The 17,657-nt window shown below is 34.1% G+C and overlaps 1 protein-coding gene across 1 annotated transcript in view; it reads right to left on the bottom strand.

Annotated features, from left to right (window-relative positions):
* LOC129804646 (uncharacterized) overlaps positions 1–5,037 on the bottom strand; it is an 81,730-nt gene extending 76,693 nt beyond the window's left edge. The window contains exon 1 of the mRNA XM_055852145.1: positions 4,403–5,037. Coding sequence (XP_055708120.1) covers positions 4,403–4,405 — 3 coding nt within the window. The 5' untranslated portion in view covers positions 4,406–5,037. The remainder of the gene's footprint in view (positions 1–4,402) is intronic.
* Between the last annotated feature and the right edge of the window lie 12,620 nt (positions 5,038–17,657).

The following is a 17,657-nucleotide window of genomic DNA, read 5'->3' on the forward strand; positions in this document are numbered from 1 at the left end:
CGCTTTGCAGTACGTTTTGATTTTCTTATTTGCTTTTTATAAATCTGTCTTGCAGAATGCACTATATGAAATCCTTCTTCTGTGTTAATTTTCTTAATAGTATTATATTAATAATTTTTTTTAATAAAAATGTTTTCGGAATTACAGAAGTAGTGATTAATATCTAAACTTTATCGTTCTTTTAATGTCTTTGTCCTTGTTCTTCATTTTCTTCTTATTCTAAGTGAAATCGTTTTGAATAAACCTTATTGCAGTATTCTTTTTTTCACTTAAGAATTCCCTTACCTAATCCTAATGAAGTCTTAATGGTTTCTTGATGACTTCTAGCCTACTAAAGGAAAACAGCTTTAAAAAAATCAGGCATTCAAGTAAAGATTTTCTCTAGAGCAAAATGTTTATCTATTTGATTCTTGTGATAACAGTTCACTGTGTGAGAAGTGTGGTCTTGGTTGGTCCTCAGATGGAACAACTTCCTTTTGTTTGTATTAATAGAACGTTTAAAAATGCACAAAAATCAGAAAAATGGTACCCAATGGACTTCTATAGAAGTAATAATCCAGCATTCTCAAGATTCTTCTTAAATAACGCTGCAGTTGAAACTCTAGCGTGCTGGACGTTTTCCAGTACCAAAGGTTCCCCGGATATTCATATCGATACAGAAGAACGTGATAGAATTTGTGGCAAAAACTTAGAAGAATGTGAAGTAACTCCTGAGATCGACCCCATCAACCCCTACTATCCTCCATTAGAAGCTACCATAGAGACATTTATTCTGGAGGAAGATAATAATTTTATTGCCATTGCAATGTGTGACTCTTATTTTTACGGAAACAAGAATCTAATAAATTTGGGTATAATTGTAGGAAGTCGCCAAGATCCAAGTGAATTTCCGACGAACGATATTTTAGTAAATGAGGTATCAGAAAATCATACAACATTTATGAAACCAGTAAAAGTCTATGAAAGGGCAACAGGTATTCAAATACGTGCTTCTCTTAATAATTTAGCAACTGAATGCATAAACACGTGCTATTCCTTAAGATGTAAAGAAATATTACATGTCAAAATACGAAAAAATCAAAATTTTGGATTTTTTATCGTAATTCCGATTATTTTCGTAATTCCTCTGATATTATTGCTCATTAAACGCTTTTATTTCAACAAAAATATAGTACATACTATGCCAAATAATTAATAATTACCCTTATTACAAATATTTATTATAATATCTTTGTTCACAAATTATGATTAACAGGGGGTGAGTCAGTATTCTCAGAGAATGTGCCGTGAGTGACAAATCGGCAGATCAGGGCCGATCAATATCCATAAATCTAAGAACATCTGAAATAAGAATAATTTTTGTAAAACTCATGTGTTAAATAAAGTTCTATTGAGTGTTAAAAATTGTTTGTTTTCTTAACTCTTCTTACTATGTTCTTTGATTTTGTTTGTAGGGGAATTGTTAACATTTTATAAATCATTTAGTAGAAAAAGAATCAACACTGTGAGAAATCCGAAAAAGTTAAAATAATATTCCGGAAATGTTTATATTACCCTGCAGTATTGATTCGAAATTGGTGTAAATATTATGCTATTTAGGTGTATAAGGGGTTAAAGTTACACTTTTTCATGTTAATTTTACTTTAAAAAGGTGTAAAAATAACATAAAAATGTTGATATATTTTTACACTTTAACAGTGTTAAAGTTATAAGGAAAAAAAGTTAATCGCACCCCCGTTTTTTTCTCAGTAAATGTATGACTTAAAAGGGGTGACAAATGCCTTGCAATGTGCTCGAACTAGAAAGAGTTCTGTTTAAATATTCATTTCTGAAATTTTTTGAGTTTCATCTAATATCATCATAAAACCATCTCAAAATTGAAAATTATTCAAGATGAGAGAATTTTCGGAAACATTAACAGTTAATAGGAAATACTATTAATACATGTATGTCTTAAAATAATTTTAGAGAATTGTACCTACACTTTATACCGAATTGGTCAAGCTTCTGCAGTTATGAGGGAGCTTGGCAGAAGCGTGCTAAGGAAGGTCGAGCTTAGTCGATCGGCTACATTATCGGTTTTCAAAGCTATGTTCATTCCTATTCTCACCTATAGTCATGATATTTGGGTAATGACCGAAAGGGTAAGATCGCGAGTGCAAGCTTCCGAGATGAGATACCTCCGGGCGGTTAAGGGAATCACTAGGAAGAGAAGGACTAACTTAGATCTCAGGCACTTATAATATTTAACTCACAAACATCTAAGGCAATAATAGCACTAACACTTTTAAAGGGTTTTATATACATTTTTATCGTTTACCACTAAACCTACCAAGACTGATCAAACTGACCGGTTTAAAAACCACCAAAGACAATCGGTAGATTTAGTTATTTTTTTGTTTCCCCCCTTACATAACCCCCCATACCAAGGTCTTAGGCCTTTAGGCCTATTTTGACCAGTATCCTATGTTGAAAATCCTTTAAAAAACTAAAAACATCCATAGAAATAGATACCAAAATCATCAATCTATAAAATTACTATCTGACAAATATAGGGGAGACTGGGGCAAAACTTGTGAAAACGCATATTTAATTCTTTCACGAGCTCTGAGAAAACTTAAACGTTTTATAATGAGCATAGGGGAATCAGTGGCGCAATAGGCAAGACCGTTGGCTCTTGGGCGGATCGATTTCCCGGCTCGACTTACTGTTGTGAGTTCGAGTCCCGCCCGGTGCAAAGATCTGAATGTCTAATTTAGGCAATTTTCATATGTTAATGACGTAATATAATGCACCGCCTATGCCCAACAACTCCGGGAGCATGGAAGAAGCATCCACAATGCGGGGAAGGCGCTCCTGGGCGAGTCTACAAACGGACTAGTAGATTCTTCTAACACGGGATATGGATATTGTAAAAATAATTACCTTTGTAATGAATATATCTCGATACGATTAATAATAATAATGAGCATATTCTTATAGAAAATTGACTGCTCTACATTTCAGAAGACTATTTTCCTCTATCTCGAAAGAAATGTGATTTTCCAATCATTTTCTAGAAATCGATTTTGTGGAGATTCTCAAAATTGCTGGGGCAAATTTTGTCAGTCTTCGGATAATTTGTGACGTTTTACTTTCGCAAACGTTAAAAATATCATAGACATATTTTTATAGGAAATTTATTCCTCTACAACTTTGTCGAAAATAATTTTTCTCTATAATAACGAGAAATGTGCTCAAATTGAGCTAATCAGTATTGATATTTTTTGTAAGCCAAATATTCCAAAAATAGGGATCAAAATTTCATTATTTTTTGTTTTACATAATCCTTCCTCGAATCCCTTGAAACATTGTAAGTTTGAGAAGGTTCATGAAGACTATCTATAATAAAAATTTCAAGCCTCAGTTTTTTTTATTTTAGAAAATAGTGAATATTAAAATTTTCGTTTTGACAAATTTTGCCCCAGTCTCCCCTACTGAGGAAAAACAATAAATTACAAAGACACATTAATAGCCGTACTGGGTAGATTTAGTGTAAATCAACATTTTTTCAATAATTCATCCTGTTATGAAAAAATCACGTTGGTCAGCAGAAAACTTCAAAAGGATTTACAAAATTCAAATTTAAACCACACTCTTGAGATGATGAACTATATTTAGATTTTATTTTTTAATATTTGCAATTTCAGAAGAATTTCACTGCTTTTAAAATTCAAAATTTATGCATTGATTTTAATTTTCACTGGATAAAAATTTACGAATGTACTTACTGAACATAATTTCGCAGCCCTGAAGGACACATTGGGAGCAGTTTTCGTGAAAAATTGCATTTTTGACAGAACTTTGACATTTCCTTCAAGAAAAACAATTTTTTGACGAAAATTGTTTCTAATTGTTTCCAATGTGTACAGACCTCAACTAAAATATCTTCTCAAACTATAAAATATTTAAAACAATTTTTGAACCCTAACCCCTTCAGCTGCAATTAATGCAATTTTTCTACAGTTGTTAGCCCCTTGAGATATTTTTTTCACTTAACTCTGTGCTCTATTGAGCATTAGATTGTCCCTCTGGGGCGGCTAAATTTTCTCAATGTGTCTTTCTCATTCGTAGAATTTCTGTTTTAGCAATTGTTTGGTGACTGTTTCACCTCCCAGAGGCACAAATACCTATCCCCCTTCGACCCCTCTGGGTTGGTGATTGAGAAAAAAATTTCCACTATTCATGTTGGATAGTTTCTTTCAATGAGAAACGCGCGCACGTTCGCACCTTTTGCCGTCATTATTTTTCTCGTTGGCTTTTCCATTTGAAAAGTGGAGCGAGGACACTTTCGAGCACCCAAGAAAGGCACCTTTTGCAAACATAGTGTACAGAAAAAAGAATTCTAGGGGAAAGGACTCACCATTTTTGTCTGCGGAGAAATTCCTTTTGATGGGCTTTATATAGTTATCCACCTGATGCAACAAACTCTCACTGCAGTAAAATTCCACTCGAATATTTTATTAAAAAAATTTCTATGATGTTGATTTTATGAAGAAATACAAGAGAAGACACTCTTGCAGAGGCAGAAAATTGGCGACCTTAATGCTGCGTCGCGTTTGCGAGTTGAGTTTCACTTGTTCAAACCACTTAAATTTCACTAAATCGCCTGTTCACAACTACTTTTTTTTCTTCCATCAATGCCCAACAATGCTCGGGTAAAAATTCATTGGACAAAAGTTGACGGTTTAATTCACAAAACGAAAGATCAACCGAAAAATCTCTCTTTTTTCCACTAAAATTATTTTTCTCAACTGTTTAATAGCCTTCTGATTTAATCCTGATTTCTCTGGTTCCTCTCAGAACTCCTATCCCATTCCGATGAAGGGATATAAATTCACACGCTTTGTAGGAGCAACTCCTCCTTGGGTGGTATGAGCTTAGAGCCAAGGAAAAGGTACAAATGATCAGCAATATTTGCAATGCCACTGAAAGTATGCTGAGCGATAGAAATTCCGCGCGATCTGAACAAGAGTCACTGAGAGTCTAACGGCCGCTGCTGGAAAGCTCCAAGAAGCAGGGGAGCCCAGAGCAGTTCCAACTGTGGCCCCACTAACAACTCTTAGCTGCAGCCGCGGCGGCGACTCTTGTGGTGGGGCAAGGCAGGTCTTGGAGAGACCAGCAGCTGCATTGTCTTTCGCTGACGCCTTAAGACGTCATCGATCCACTCCCTCTCTTGTGCCTTCTTTTGGGCATCGTGGCCACAAAAAAAACTTCCATTGTCCTCGTGAAAGAATCCAACAGGAAGTCAGTTGAAATCCGCAGAGAAATTGCTATTTTTGGACCTAACATGAATAGGACGTTCCATTTGAGGACAAAAAACCTACCTTTTCATAGTAAATTACCATGAAGATGGGCTTTCTAATTAGGTTTACTTAAATATCAATTGAGCTGGAGAGTGTTATATACACAGAGACATCCAATTGAAGTGCAATAATGGGATTTTATTTAAAGATTAAACTCCATGAAACGTAATATCTGAAGAGGAAATAATACACCCTGCATACCTGAAGTTTAACTCTTTAAGGCCAAGGTGGTCATCCGTGATCCAAGTAAAGAAAATATTTTTTCTAGTTATTTTTATGGCAGGTATAGGGTAAGTGTGCCAAATTTCGGCATAGTTGCATGCAAGCGCCAAAGTCTCAAGTTTGAAATGTAATATCTTTAATAGAAATTGATTTTTTTATTACTTATTTTTAAGGAGTGTTGCTTAGAACCTTGTAGACAATTTATCGTCTTTATTTACTCTAAAATTATTCTTAATACATTTTTAAATGAATAAAAATGTAAACATAGCTTTGGTGCCCTATTTCGGCCACCTTCATTCTCATAGTTCCTCGCCCTTCAGGAATTCTTTCAATGCCTTTTTCACGTCATCTCGTTTGTCGATGCGACAGTTTTTGTTATTCTTTTGCATTGTATAATCTCTAGAGTATGTAAAAACTAAAAATTCATGGAAATTCAGGAACAAAAATGTGGCCGGAATTGCAAGCTGACCGGAATTTGGCACACTTACCCTACTACGTGGCTTAATTATTCACTGGTTAAAATAAAAGGGTCAAATTGACCCTTTTCAACAAAAATGGATCATATTTGACCCTTTGAAAGGTTCACTTGAATCTTTTGAAATGTTGTATGCACATTTATCACGATAGATTACATTTTATCGTAAATTTATAACTCCTATCATATTTCTCTCATCTGAGCGAACACCAAAGATGACTTTTTCATTGTTTTTGCTCGTTTATTCCAGAGTTAAATAGGTGTCAAAACAGTGACCCTTTCAAAGGATCATCGGTGACCCTTTTCATTTCATTTCATTCTATTAAGGGGTTTTCGCCATTATTGGCGATTCCCCTAGAAAAATTTGCGGCCGTCGCCGTCTTAGCGTTGGTGACCAGTCTCAGGGGGTGAAAACGACGGAAAACCCCCGTCATAAACTGTATAGTGAGTGTTTTTCTCACATTTTTTGTGATTATAATTACGTTAAACCGTATCTCAGCCTGAGCCGTAAGTGTGTTTCTAGGGCTGTAGAAATTAAAATAAAAAAGGCTTAATTATAAAGCCTAACTTTACTTTTGTAAATGTATATATTTAACTAATGCCCTATACAGACTTACGGCTTAAGCTGAGATACTTTTTAAAGTAATTATAATCAAAATAATGATTTGACTAAATTCCCATCAGTTTCCCATTGACTAAGCCGTTTCTTCCCTCATGTCAAGAGACTGCTTGGTCAGAAACTAGTGGAAATGTAATCTGATCATTATTTCGAATATAATCACGTTAAGTCGTCTCTCGACTTAAGTCTTAAGTGTGTCTAGGGCATAAACCTGAAAGAAAAGAGATGGCAAAGCGTCCCAGCTTTGCGGAATGCTCCAAATCACGAGATAGAGCTCACCGTGAGTTAGCTTTTTTGCATAAACTTTTGGAATCACTGATCTACTAGAGATCAAATTGATTCATATATCACAAAAGCATTTGAAAATCAAAAAATCGGTACTTAACCGATTCATTACCGATGAAGACCGATGTAGCCGGGTTCTAATTTGCAATACTTTTCTAAAAAATCCATATTTAACCAAAAAGAAAAATGAGCCTTTCAAAGTATTTGACCTTTGACCTTCAATAATTCAAAATGGCGAATTTTCCGGTCATAGGTACGTTTGGGCGAAATGTTCACCAGAACCAGCTTTAAAACATATCCAAAAATTATTGAAAAAGCTTGGGCCAATTTTTTGTAAAATTGAAAAAAAAAACATTATCTTTAGGGAATATTAATTATTGGGGATGTAAAATTATTCAAAAATCGGTACTTAACCGGTTCATTACGGATGAACACCGATGCAGCCGGGTTTGAAATTGCAATACTTTTCCAAAAATCCAAATTTAACCAAATCGGTTGAAAAATGAACCTTCCGCAGTGGTTGACTTTCGACCTTCAATAATTCAAAATGGCGAATTTTCCGGTCATAGATATGTTTGGGCGAAATGTTCACCAGGACTAGCTCTAAAACATATCCAAAAATCATTGAAAAAGCTTGGGCCATTTTTTTGTAAAATTGGCAAAACCTCATTTTTGACCTATTTTTGAAGGATAGGGAACGTACGAAAGGGAAGGGGGCGAAAGTAAAGAGGTTGGGTACGAGATAATGTCATTTGTGGAGGGGTCATCGAAGACCGGAAGTCGATATTTCGACTTTTTTTCAACTTCTCACTGTTCTGGAACTTAAACGGTAAAATTTAAGTTCCAGAACAGTGAGAAGTTGAAAAAAAGTCGATTATATAAACTGCTCTCTCTTTGAGTTCGAGCAGTAAAAATCACTGGGGTAAATTCTCATAAACTGCAGGTGATTCGGCAGTATTTTGGTAATATTGATTAGTACATAAAATAAATCAGAATTATTTATTATATTGGAATCATCTTGTTGTAACTTATAATCACTTTTTAGTTTTTTTCTAAGGACAAAAATGGAATTTTTAGTGGAAAATGTTTATCCTAATAACAAAATTCAAAAAAAAGAACAGTACAATAGCCTCTCTCTGTATATTTCCAGAGCAATTCAACAGCTCTATTAGCATCTAGTTGACTAATAAGTTGATCAGAGAAGATCTCAAAAAGTGTCATTTTCCTCTCCACTTGGCAGTTCGCTGGGAAAGCTCCACAAGAAGCCTACCTAATTGCCAAACGACATGGAAAACTCTCTATGTGCATTTTGTTACTTTTGCAAGCAAATTGAGGAAGTTCCCACGTCGCAGTATCTAGGTGCAGGTTCATGTTTTCTTGCTGGCGGAAGTCTCTTGGCAAACTCTTGATGATCCATGAGTTGATGGTATTTTCTCATTTTGTACCAAACCTCTTGGATTCTTCTTCAAAACACTTGGTGCGCTTTTTTTCTCGCACTCACGCAAGTTTCCAGCCATTTTCACTGCATCTATTGTGCAATACCTCAATCATTTCTATATTTGTATACGAAAAGAGTGTTATGCAAAAGAATTTCAGCAAGATGTTACGAACACCTTGCCTTAAGATAGTACAGATTGCAATACTTTGGTATACTTTATGTTCCTGAAGAGCCTGAAAATGATTTCCTTTTGGCGGAATTTTGAACTTTGCATGTTCTGCAGAAGAATACGTTTATTTTCGTAAGCTCCAAAATTAAAAAAAAGTAATGATTGTCTCTATAATTTATTTTTTAAGCACGTAAAAACCCAAAAGCCAAAGATCTTATCTAATTTTAAAAGGTAATCCATTGCGTTTGCAAAATTAATATTTTATCCATATGACCAAATGCTTCATTAACAAACTAATTACAGATCAATTTTATTGCAAATTGGCGTGTTTTGTCGATAAATCCCATCGTTACATTTGTTGCTTTCGATGCAACAATTGCATCTAATTTACCGGTCAATCTCCGTACATTGTGATATTAGTTATAGCTTCCAACTTTCAATCCCACCTCAAAATACCAACCCCCATCAATTTCCCAATGAATACTGTTTTCTCACTTCTTTTCCAATCGATTGTTATTGTTTTTTTTTTGCTCCCTCTTCTTTGTTAATTCATTCTAATAAAAGTGAAATTAAATAATTTAAAAAATTCCACGTCAGGCCAGTTGAAGAAAAGTTTCACTAACACCTGAGAAATAAAATGTGTACAATTTCTTGACTTGAAGCATGCACTTTAAGAGTTGAGATTGGAGTTAAATCAATTAGGAATTATTCAATGACCGAGTACAGTGACTCTGGGTGAGATGCAAATGCACTTTGCTGCAATCTCTGTGTCACGAAGTGCCTTCAGCTTGAACTTTTCCCCTTCGCAAAAAAAGAAATGCAACATCTGCAATCAAAGCCAAATTGAGTGGGAGACTTTCTCAGATGATTTTTACTTGGACACTTAAATAGAAATGTGCGCAAAGAGATAGTTTACAATGTGAAAATTAGTTCATTGTATTGAAATTGCTCAGACTTTTTAACTGTATCACTCTTTAAATCAAACACTAAAACTTACTTTTCTATTTGTGTTGATGAATTAGTGAAAATTAAAATTTAGTTCCTCCAGTTCACACATTTACTTGACTCAGATAAATTCTGAATGGAATATCGTTCACAAAGTGATCATAGATGAGACTATCTAGAAGAGTTTTGCCCCAGAATCTCCTTTAAAAACGAATATATAATCAAGCAAGGATTTCGATCTGCTTAAAAATGAAGCATCAAGATCGGGACTTTAAATTGTAATATTTTTAAAACTAAATTGAAACTTTGTTTTGCTTCTTTATTTTGTCGAGTGGTCTTTGTACCTTCCGAATAATCATTTTCTAAAGGGTGTCCACGATAAGATCGTTCCCAAGAACAATGCTTTAAAAATGAAGTCTATAATAATAATTAATAAAAGAAAAATATTTTTTGAAACTTTAATTTAAAGTTAGATATATTAAGTTTTTCCATTCAAGTATTTGATTGGCGAAATCTCGAATCTTCTTCTTGAGTCCTCCCATCAAGGTCTCTGCACAAGATCATCACCGCGGTTCTTGGTTGTTTCATTCCCTTTTTGCTTGAAGTCCTCGATGTTCTCGACGCGTATAATCCGTTTAGCCTTCTTCTTCAAATCGTATTTGATAATAGCCCAATATTTTTCAACTGGACGGAGATTTGGAGTGTTTGGCGGATTCATCTTCTTGGGTACATAACGAACGTCGTTCTCCTCGTACCATTTTTTGGTTGCTTTTGAGTAATGGCACGACGCCAAATCTGACCAGAAGATCGGGGGTATGTCATGGCATCTGTACAAATGCAACAGGCGTTTTTGGAGGCACTCCGTGATGTAAATTGACGACTTCATGTTGCCCTGCATGAAGAACGCCTTGCTTTGACGTCCGCATGAGCAGATCGCCATGTATTTTCTTGGAAACTTTTTATAACTTTATTACCTGTACTTTTTCTTACATCCTGTGCGAGACTTTGCGGTGTAATATTGTTGTCCTGGTAATTGTTTGAAGTCTCCTTTTACGTATAATTATGATTTCCGAGCGGGGAAATCAGAATGTTGAGAAATAAAGAAGACTTCTTGCTTCTCTCGATGTCCACTTTATTCTATCCAAAATTGTGTTTTTACATCTTATATAACTTTTGAGCCACTGCTCAAGATCTTTGTGATTCAATAGTAAAAATAATGAGATCACCATTTCCTTGTGATTCATTAATGGGTTCTCTGAATTTCTCCCTTTTAACTTGTCCAAGTGCAGAAGGCAATAAAAGTGTCAACTTCTTTTAATTTATTCTCAACTCTAAATGAGTCTTCAAGATTTTAAATACGAAATGGAATTATTAGGGTGTACAAAAAATAAGAATTCAGTGGTGATCATACAAACATGATTGAACATGATATGACTTGACTTAACTGTATGTTTCATCATCCATCAAGATTCACCCACTAAAGCCACACAGCATCTTATCGTGCAGCCTTCGAGTTTGTGTTTTAGCTAAGTGACTTTGTACATCCGTGCGATGAGGAGCTGTTTGGTCCTTAAAAGTCTTCAGCCCATTCCTCTGTTTGATTTTGTGCACAAGACTGGGAGAACATTTAAATTTTTTAGCCATATCCCTAACAGATGTCGAAGGATTGTTTTTGTAGCACATGATCACCTTTTTCTCTAAATCTCGATCTCCAATTACCCCGATTTTTTCCACATCCAGGTTTCTGGGTAGTGGTTTTACTGTCGAGAAATCGAAGAATCACCCTCCGGACGGTCTAGCGTATTTGTGAGTCTTCCAAGGTCCGCGTAATTGATTCCAGGATTTTTTAGATACGTGTACACGAACAGTTCCCTTCTCTTTTCCATAATTATTTCATATCTCAGTGAAAAATTAACAGAATTTGATGAAAGTTTCAGCAAAAGAAAGGTAAAAATAAGTGTTACAATGTTTACATACAACAAAAATGCGGAGCTAGTGGCATTTGTCGTAAAAATATCAAATAATTTGGAACAATTTTATCGTGGACAAGCTTTAGAAGTTTGTACACTGAGAGAAATCCGAAAAAGTTAAAATAACATTCCGGAAATGTTTATTTTACCCAGCAGTATTGATCCGTAATCGGTGTAAATATTATGCTTTTTAGGTGTATTAGGGGTTAAAGTTACCCTTTTTCATGTCAATTTTACCCTTGAAAAGGTGTACAATTAACATTAAAAAATGTTGATATATTTTTACACCTAAAAAGGAGGAAAAAAAGTTAATCGTCCCCCGTTTTTTTCTCAGTGTAGGAATCTAGGATATTTTTTGTAAATCTATATCTATTTAGTATTAGTATTTAATCTCAAAAGGCTTGAAATGTTGTTGCAGATCATCCGATAGGGGGAAGTGGGACACCTTTGAATGTAAAGCAGCTTTGAAATTGAGATCTTTTTACTATTTTTAAATAAAATTGAGCCTTATCGTGATATAATTTTGCTCCACAAATGGTGTAGTGTAGACCTTCTTCAATTTGTCAATTAAAGTTTCCAATTTAAAATTTCGTATTTCATCTGTCAGTGTTATGTGTGAAATGGATGTTGCATTCCCGTCAAATAATTTCGTCAGATCTTTAAGATTTCCGCAGAAAATATCTGCACCTCTGCCGAAAATCTGCCGAGAAATCTGTAGATATTCCTACGAATTTTGTTTGGGCTTGGGATAAAATTCTTCAGAATTTTTTCCAGATTTTCTGACGAATCTTGTTGAATATTCTGACGAATTTCTGTAGATATTTTGCCGATTTTCTGTAGAGTTTTTTCTACATTCCAGACTTTCCAGACAGCCGTGTCTAAAAAGATGGAATATTTTTCACTGAAGTTTGGAAAATTCAATAGAGTTATTCTTAGTGATATCAGTGTTTATATAAAATAAAGAATTGTGCGACGCCGTGTTGTAAGTAGAGAATAGTGAAGTGAAAACTTTAATCAGAGTGTCGACCTAAATTTCGTGTTTTTGTATCATTCAATGGGCGATTTTTAAGAAATTAGTATTTTTGCTCGCATTTTTTATACATATCTAAAATGTTCACTCGGTAATGCTTGTTAAGCAGAACATCCCATTTTCTTTATAACTACTACAGTTTCTTCATAAATCAAAAATATTTTTGTGAAGTAATGGAGACTGCAGATTTTCTATGGAGAAATTCTGCCGAAAATCTGCAGATTTTCTCTGCATCTACTGGAATATACCGTTGCAATTCAAAAAACGTCCGAGTAAAATTGGCAGGTAGAGCAATGATTTGACGGGTTCGTTTTTGTCGGTTTCACTTTAATTGTTAAATCTAGGTCAGTAACAACATTGTCGTCCTTAAAGAGTTAAATTGGAAAGGTGCAAATCTAAATAAATTTAACCATCACTCAATTTCTTTATTTGCTCTATAATAATGTGGTTTCTTCCTATATCTAAAGAAGAAGCTGTTGTAGTTCTTTGAATCTTCTTATTGTTTAAATTGTCTTAATTTTTAAGTGATCAATTTATTATTTTTATTATAAAATAATAAAAATCAACGGGTTGTATTTTCTCTCCTACTTCTCATAATTCCAATGGGATTAACCCAAATTCACCAATTTCCCATCCAAGAGACTTAATCCAAAGTAATTCGTTGATAATCTTGTTGACTGAACAAACACCACCGGATTGTGCAATCCGGAAGAGCGGCTCGCAACAATTGAGCAGTAAGCAAATCTTTGTCTAAGTCTAAATACTCAGGAGGTGCGGTAGAAAATAAATCAAATAATTTCACAGTCAAATTCATTGCGCACAAGAGGACTTTTTGTCGGAAAGATGATCTGCAGGGGCCCGCAGGGCGAAGTGCCTAATGCCCAAAACGTGATTTCGCGACGGTTTTTTTTCCTTTTTTGCGCTCTCTCAAAAAGGGAACTTTCCACGTGAATCTCTTGTTCTCACGTCCATCGCAACACTTTCACATTTTTCACACATCAGCACCAACAGATTAATCTCGCGCGCGTCTTCGCGAGCGCTCAGCGAGTGCTTTGGGCTGGGAATGGGCACACTTTGGGCCATAAGACTCTCTTGGAGTTTATCGGTGCTGGCGGAGTGTTGATCTCGCCAGTGCAATCGTTTGTTTTAACCATTAATGTTCAACTCCAATGGCTCTCTTTCAGCCCATCAACCATCTCTCCATCAGCACGCCAAAATCCACTTCGCCAGCAGCATTTACTCAACCACAAGCGTTAAACATTGTAATAATTTTAACGAAGATACCGCGGGCTTTTTTTAATGATTCTCCAGTGAACCAAAGGAGATTGCAACATTTTCCGAAAATTTCTTTTCATTTTGATTTAGAGCTGTTAAAAACATTTTTAATATTAGCTATTTTTGGAGTTTTGCTTCGCACTCTTGTAAATTCCCTCTATTATTAAGAAATTTTTATTATCAAGCAGAGCAGAGACAACTCATGAGACTGATTCGACTTTTAATACCAAATAATAACCTAATTTAATTTAAAATATAACTTAAAATGCTTCTTCAGAAAGTTTAAACAGCTTTATATATCTCTAAAAAGATTTTTATATTAATGAAAAATGCAATCCTTAAAAGAAAAGCTTTAAAATCAGCAGATATTTTTTTATAATAATTTTTCAAAATATTGTAGTGTAGTGTATCAAATTTCGGCCAGCTTGCAATTCCGGCGAATTTTTTTTTGTTCCTCGAATTTACATGATTTTTTAGTTTTTGCATCTAGAGCTTATAGAATGCAACAAAAATAACAAAAAAAATGTTGCTTCGACGTATGAGATGATGTGAAAAAGACTTTGGAAGACTTCTGGAAGGGCAAAGAACTATGAGAATTAAAATGGCCGAAATATGCCACCAAAGCTGTTTACATTTTTATTCATTTTAAAATGTATTAGGAATGATTTTAGAGAAAATAAAGATGATTAACTGTCTACAAAGTTCCAATCAACACTCCTTAAGAAGAAGTAATAAAAAAAAATTCAATTTGTATTAAAAAAAATTACGTTTCAAACTTAAGGGTTTGGCGTGTACATGCTACTATGCCGAAATTTAGCACACTTATCCTATGTCTGAAACTTTGGAATTTTCTTCAAATTTTTGAGAATTCTGAATTTTAAATTGTAATATAATGTTCCCTTCTTCTAGTTGTTGGCTAGTACATTTTATATGAAAGAATGTACGACTTTTTTTGGGACAGAGGGAGTATTAAATATAATAGGTACAATGCCTCTTAATATCTTATACATTGTTATAGGGGAGACCAGGGAGGTTTGGGACACTTTTTCATGTTTTGACTTTGAAACAGTATTCCAAAAAATCACGATAGTGTATTACAATTTAATGCGGTCTATAGGATACTACGCATGGGTATTGACTTTATAAAAAGTATCTCGATAGAACTTGGAAAACTGCTGAGTTTTCTTGGAGAAGATAAAACATTTTACTTGACGCTTTGTCCCAAACCTCCCCGATGTGGGGCAGTATGGGATGCAAAAGGAGATGTTTGAGACGCATTTTTTCTCGAATAATTTGCATTATTAGAGCATGTTAATTAATTTAAAGTACTAGATTAAAAATATTTCTAATGGAAATAAAAATAGAAAATTGTACACGGTGATGACCTTTGTTCTTTCTTCTCCTTTATTCTCTCATACGACGATTCGGAGGCAGATTTTCGGAGGCAGGAGGAAATCTGCCTCCGAAACGTCGTATGAGAGAATAAAGGAGAAGAAAGAACAAAGGTCATCACCGTGTACAATTTTCTTGAAACAATTTCCTTGACCGAAAACACACTTAAAAGAAATAAAAATATTATTTCTTTTTTTTTCATACTTAGAAATTAATATCAATTTTATTTGTACAGTAGAGTCATTTATTGTCAATCAATTATTTAAAGTATTTTCTTTCTATTTTCCATCTACCTTTCTTTGTAGATAAAAAAGTAATGAGATAAAAAAGTTTTGATTATATAAAGCTGATATAAAATATAAAGAGCAAAACTGAGAAATCAAAAAATACAATTTTTTAACAATTTTTAAGAAAGTGCTCATAGAATTAAAACAATAAAACAGAGGATATCTATTCTTTTAGTCAAGTCAAGATACATCTTAATGTTGCCCACGAGGAAGTAGTGGATAAATCCCATTTATTTCATAAATTATTGAAAAAATCGCCTTGTTCCACACTATCCCTGTCCCAAACCTCCCCAGTCTCCCCTACTATTCTCTCCGTGGAGTTTGAGCAGTAAAAAATTAAGAAAATTATGTTGTTCATGCTGGTTTTCCTCAAAGAATTTAAAGTAATATTAAAATGGAACACACATTCAAAGATTCAGTTAATGTATCAAATGATGATAAGGATGATAATGATGATTTTTAAATCTTCTGCTTAACTTTTTTTTCTTAAAGAGCGTGACCAAAATTTAGGCTTGCAAAAGACCTTACTCAATAAAGCGAAAAGGGAAAATATATAATTTGTTTCTATTTTTTTTGATGAAAATTTGAACTTTAATATAAAAAAATATAGAGAATATAAAAAAAAACATTAAAAGTAATATTTGATAAAAGAAAATCAATGTTGAATATACACATCGTTCATTCTCACGAGTGTAGTCGGGGATCATCTTGGGGATCATGAGGTTGGCGGACAAAGCGGGAACTTCTGTGGAAAAACTCAAGGTTTAACTAAAACCTTGTATTAAGATGAATGATTATGAATATGATTCTTATGATCGTTATGATCATATTCTAGAGTGACTTTTCTAATGAGAGTCACTTTAAGTTTTGATACGAAAGCGTTCGTCGGCCTTACATTTAAGGCTATAGGTGACAAAAATGTAGTTATTCAATGTTGAAGGTCTATGAGAGTTAGTTTAACGTATGGCTTACAGGATGGTCCTTTTTAAGGCATACCTAGAGCATTTTTTGCCTTCTGGGATGCTTTCCATGAATGTATTTCTTATGGTTTACATGTATTTATTACTACAGTTTTACAGAATTTGCTTACAAATACTATACATGTGTATTTATGTAAGGCATCCTTAAGAGCTATAAATATGCATCGATAGCTTTCCTATACCTAACAAGTAAGGCTTAAGAAAATATGGCTTAGAAAAGTTTCAAAAAAGTAATATTAAAACGTTTTATTTCTTGTAAAAACGGTTTAATCAAGTAGATTAAAGTTCCTTTTAAACGATGATGTGTAACTTTTGGTGTCCGGTGCAAAATTTACGGTAAAAATGGGGTGTTCTTCTTAAACTTGATTTATACATCGCCCAAAACGCCAATAAATTTTCATTTTCCTCTAGAAGAAAATCTAAGGATTTCCTGGGATTTTGTGAGGTGGGATTATGAACCTTGTAAGTAAGAGATATTTTTGGCATAGCTGGAGAATCGATACGGTTTGCATGGTAGTCAGAAAAAATCACTGAAAATGAACATTATTTTTGTGTGCGAAACATCAAAGCTTTCCCCTACTGATTTTTTAAGAACTTCTTTTCTTTAAACTTCAGTTTACTTATCTGAAGATTCCACCTTTGGCTTACGATAAGCAATTTTTTTCCCTGTATTGCTTCTAAAGAGTTAGTAGCACAAAGACGGCGGCAGACGCAAAAATGCTATTTAAAAGTATTGAACATTTTTGCATCAATTATTTAATTTATATATTGCCATTTATTTTTTAAGAGCACAGTCTCTCTAAAAATTTTAATGGATGTTTCCGATCTTGATCTTTGTGGAATTGAAGTCAATCAGGGGCCCATCCAGCCTAATAAAAAGTGAAGATATTTTTCACTTTTCCTTGTAAAAATTTTGCAGCTATTGCACCGCGACTTAACAAATGTGCTCGTAATTCTTGTATTATTTCGGCGAACATTATGAAATATGTATTTTTAGATAGCTTTTAATGCACGATTTCGAAATATGTCAGACTTATAAGTCAATTCTCTTTAGGAAAAAACTTGCCAAGAATCTTCAGTGCCTTTATGCAAACACGTATGGAAAAATGAAATGTCGAGAGGCCACTGAGTCAATGTCCGAGAACCCCCAAAAAGCAGCTAAAGGTTTGTGTCCAATCTAACCAAAAGAGTGTCTTGACTATTTTTACCCAAAAAAAAACCACAA

The sequence above is a fragment of the Phlebotomus papatasi genome, chromosome 2, assembly GCF_024763615.1.
Source record: "Phlebotomus papatasi isolate M1 chromosome 2, Ppap_2.1, whole genome shotgun sequence".
Taxonomy (NCBI): domain Eukaryota; kingdom Metazoa; phylum Arthropoda; class Insecta; order Diptera; family Psychodidae; genus Phlebotomus; species Phlebotomus papatasi.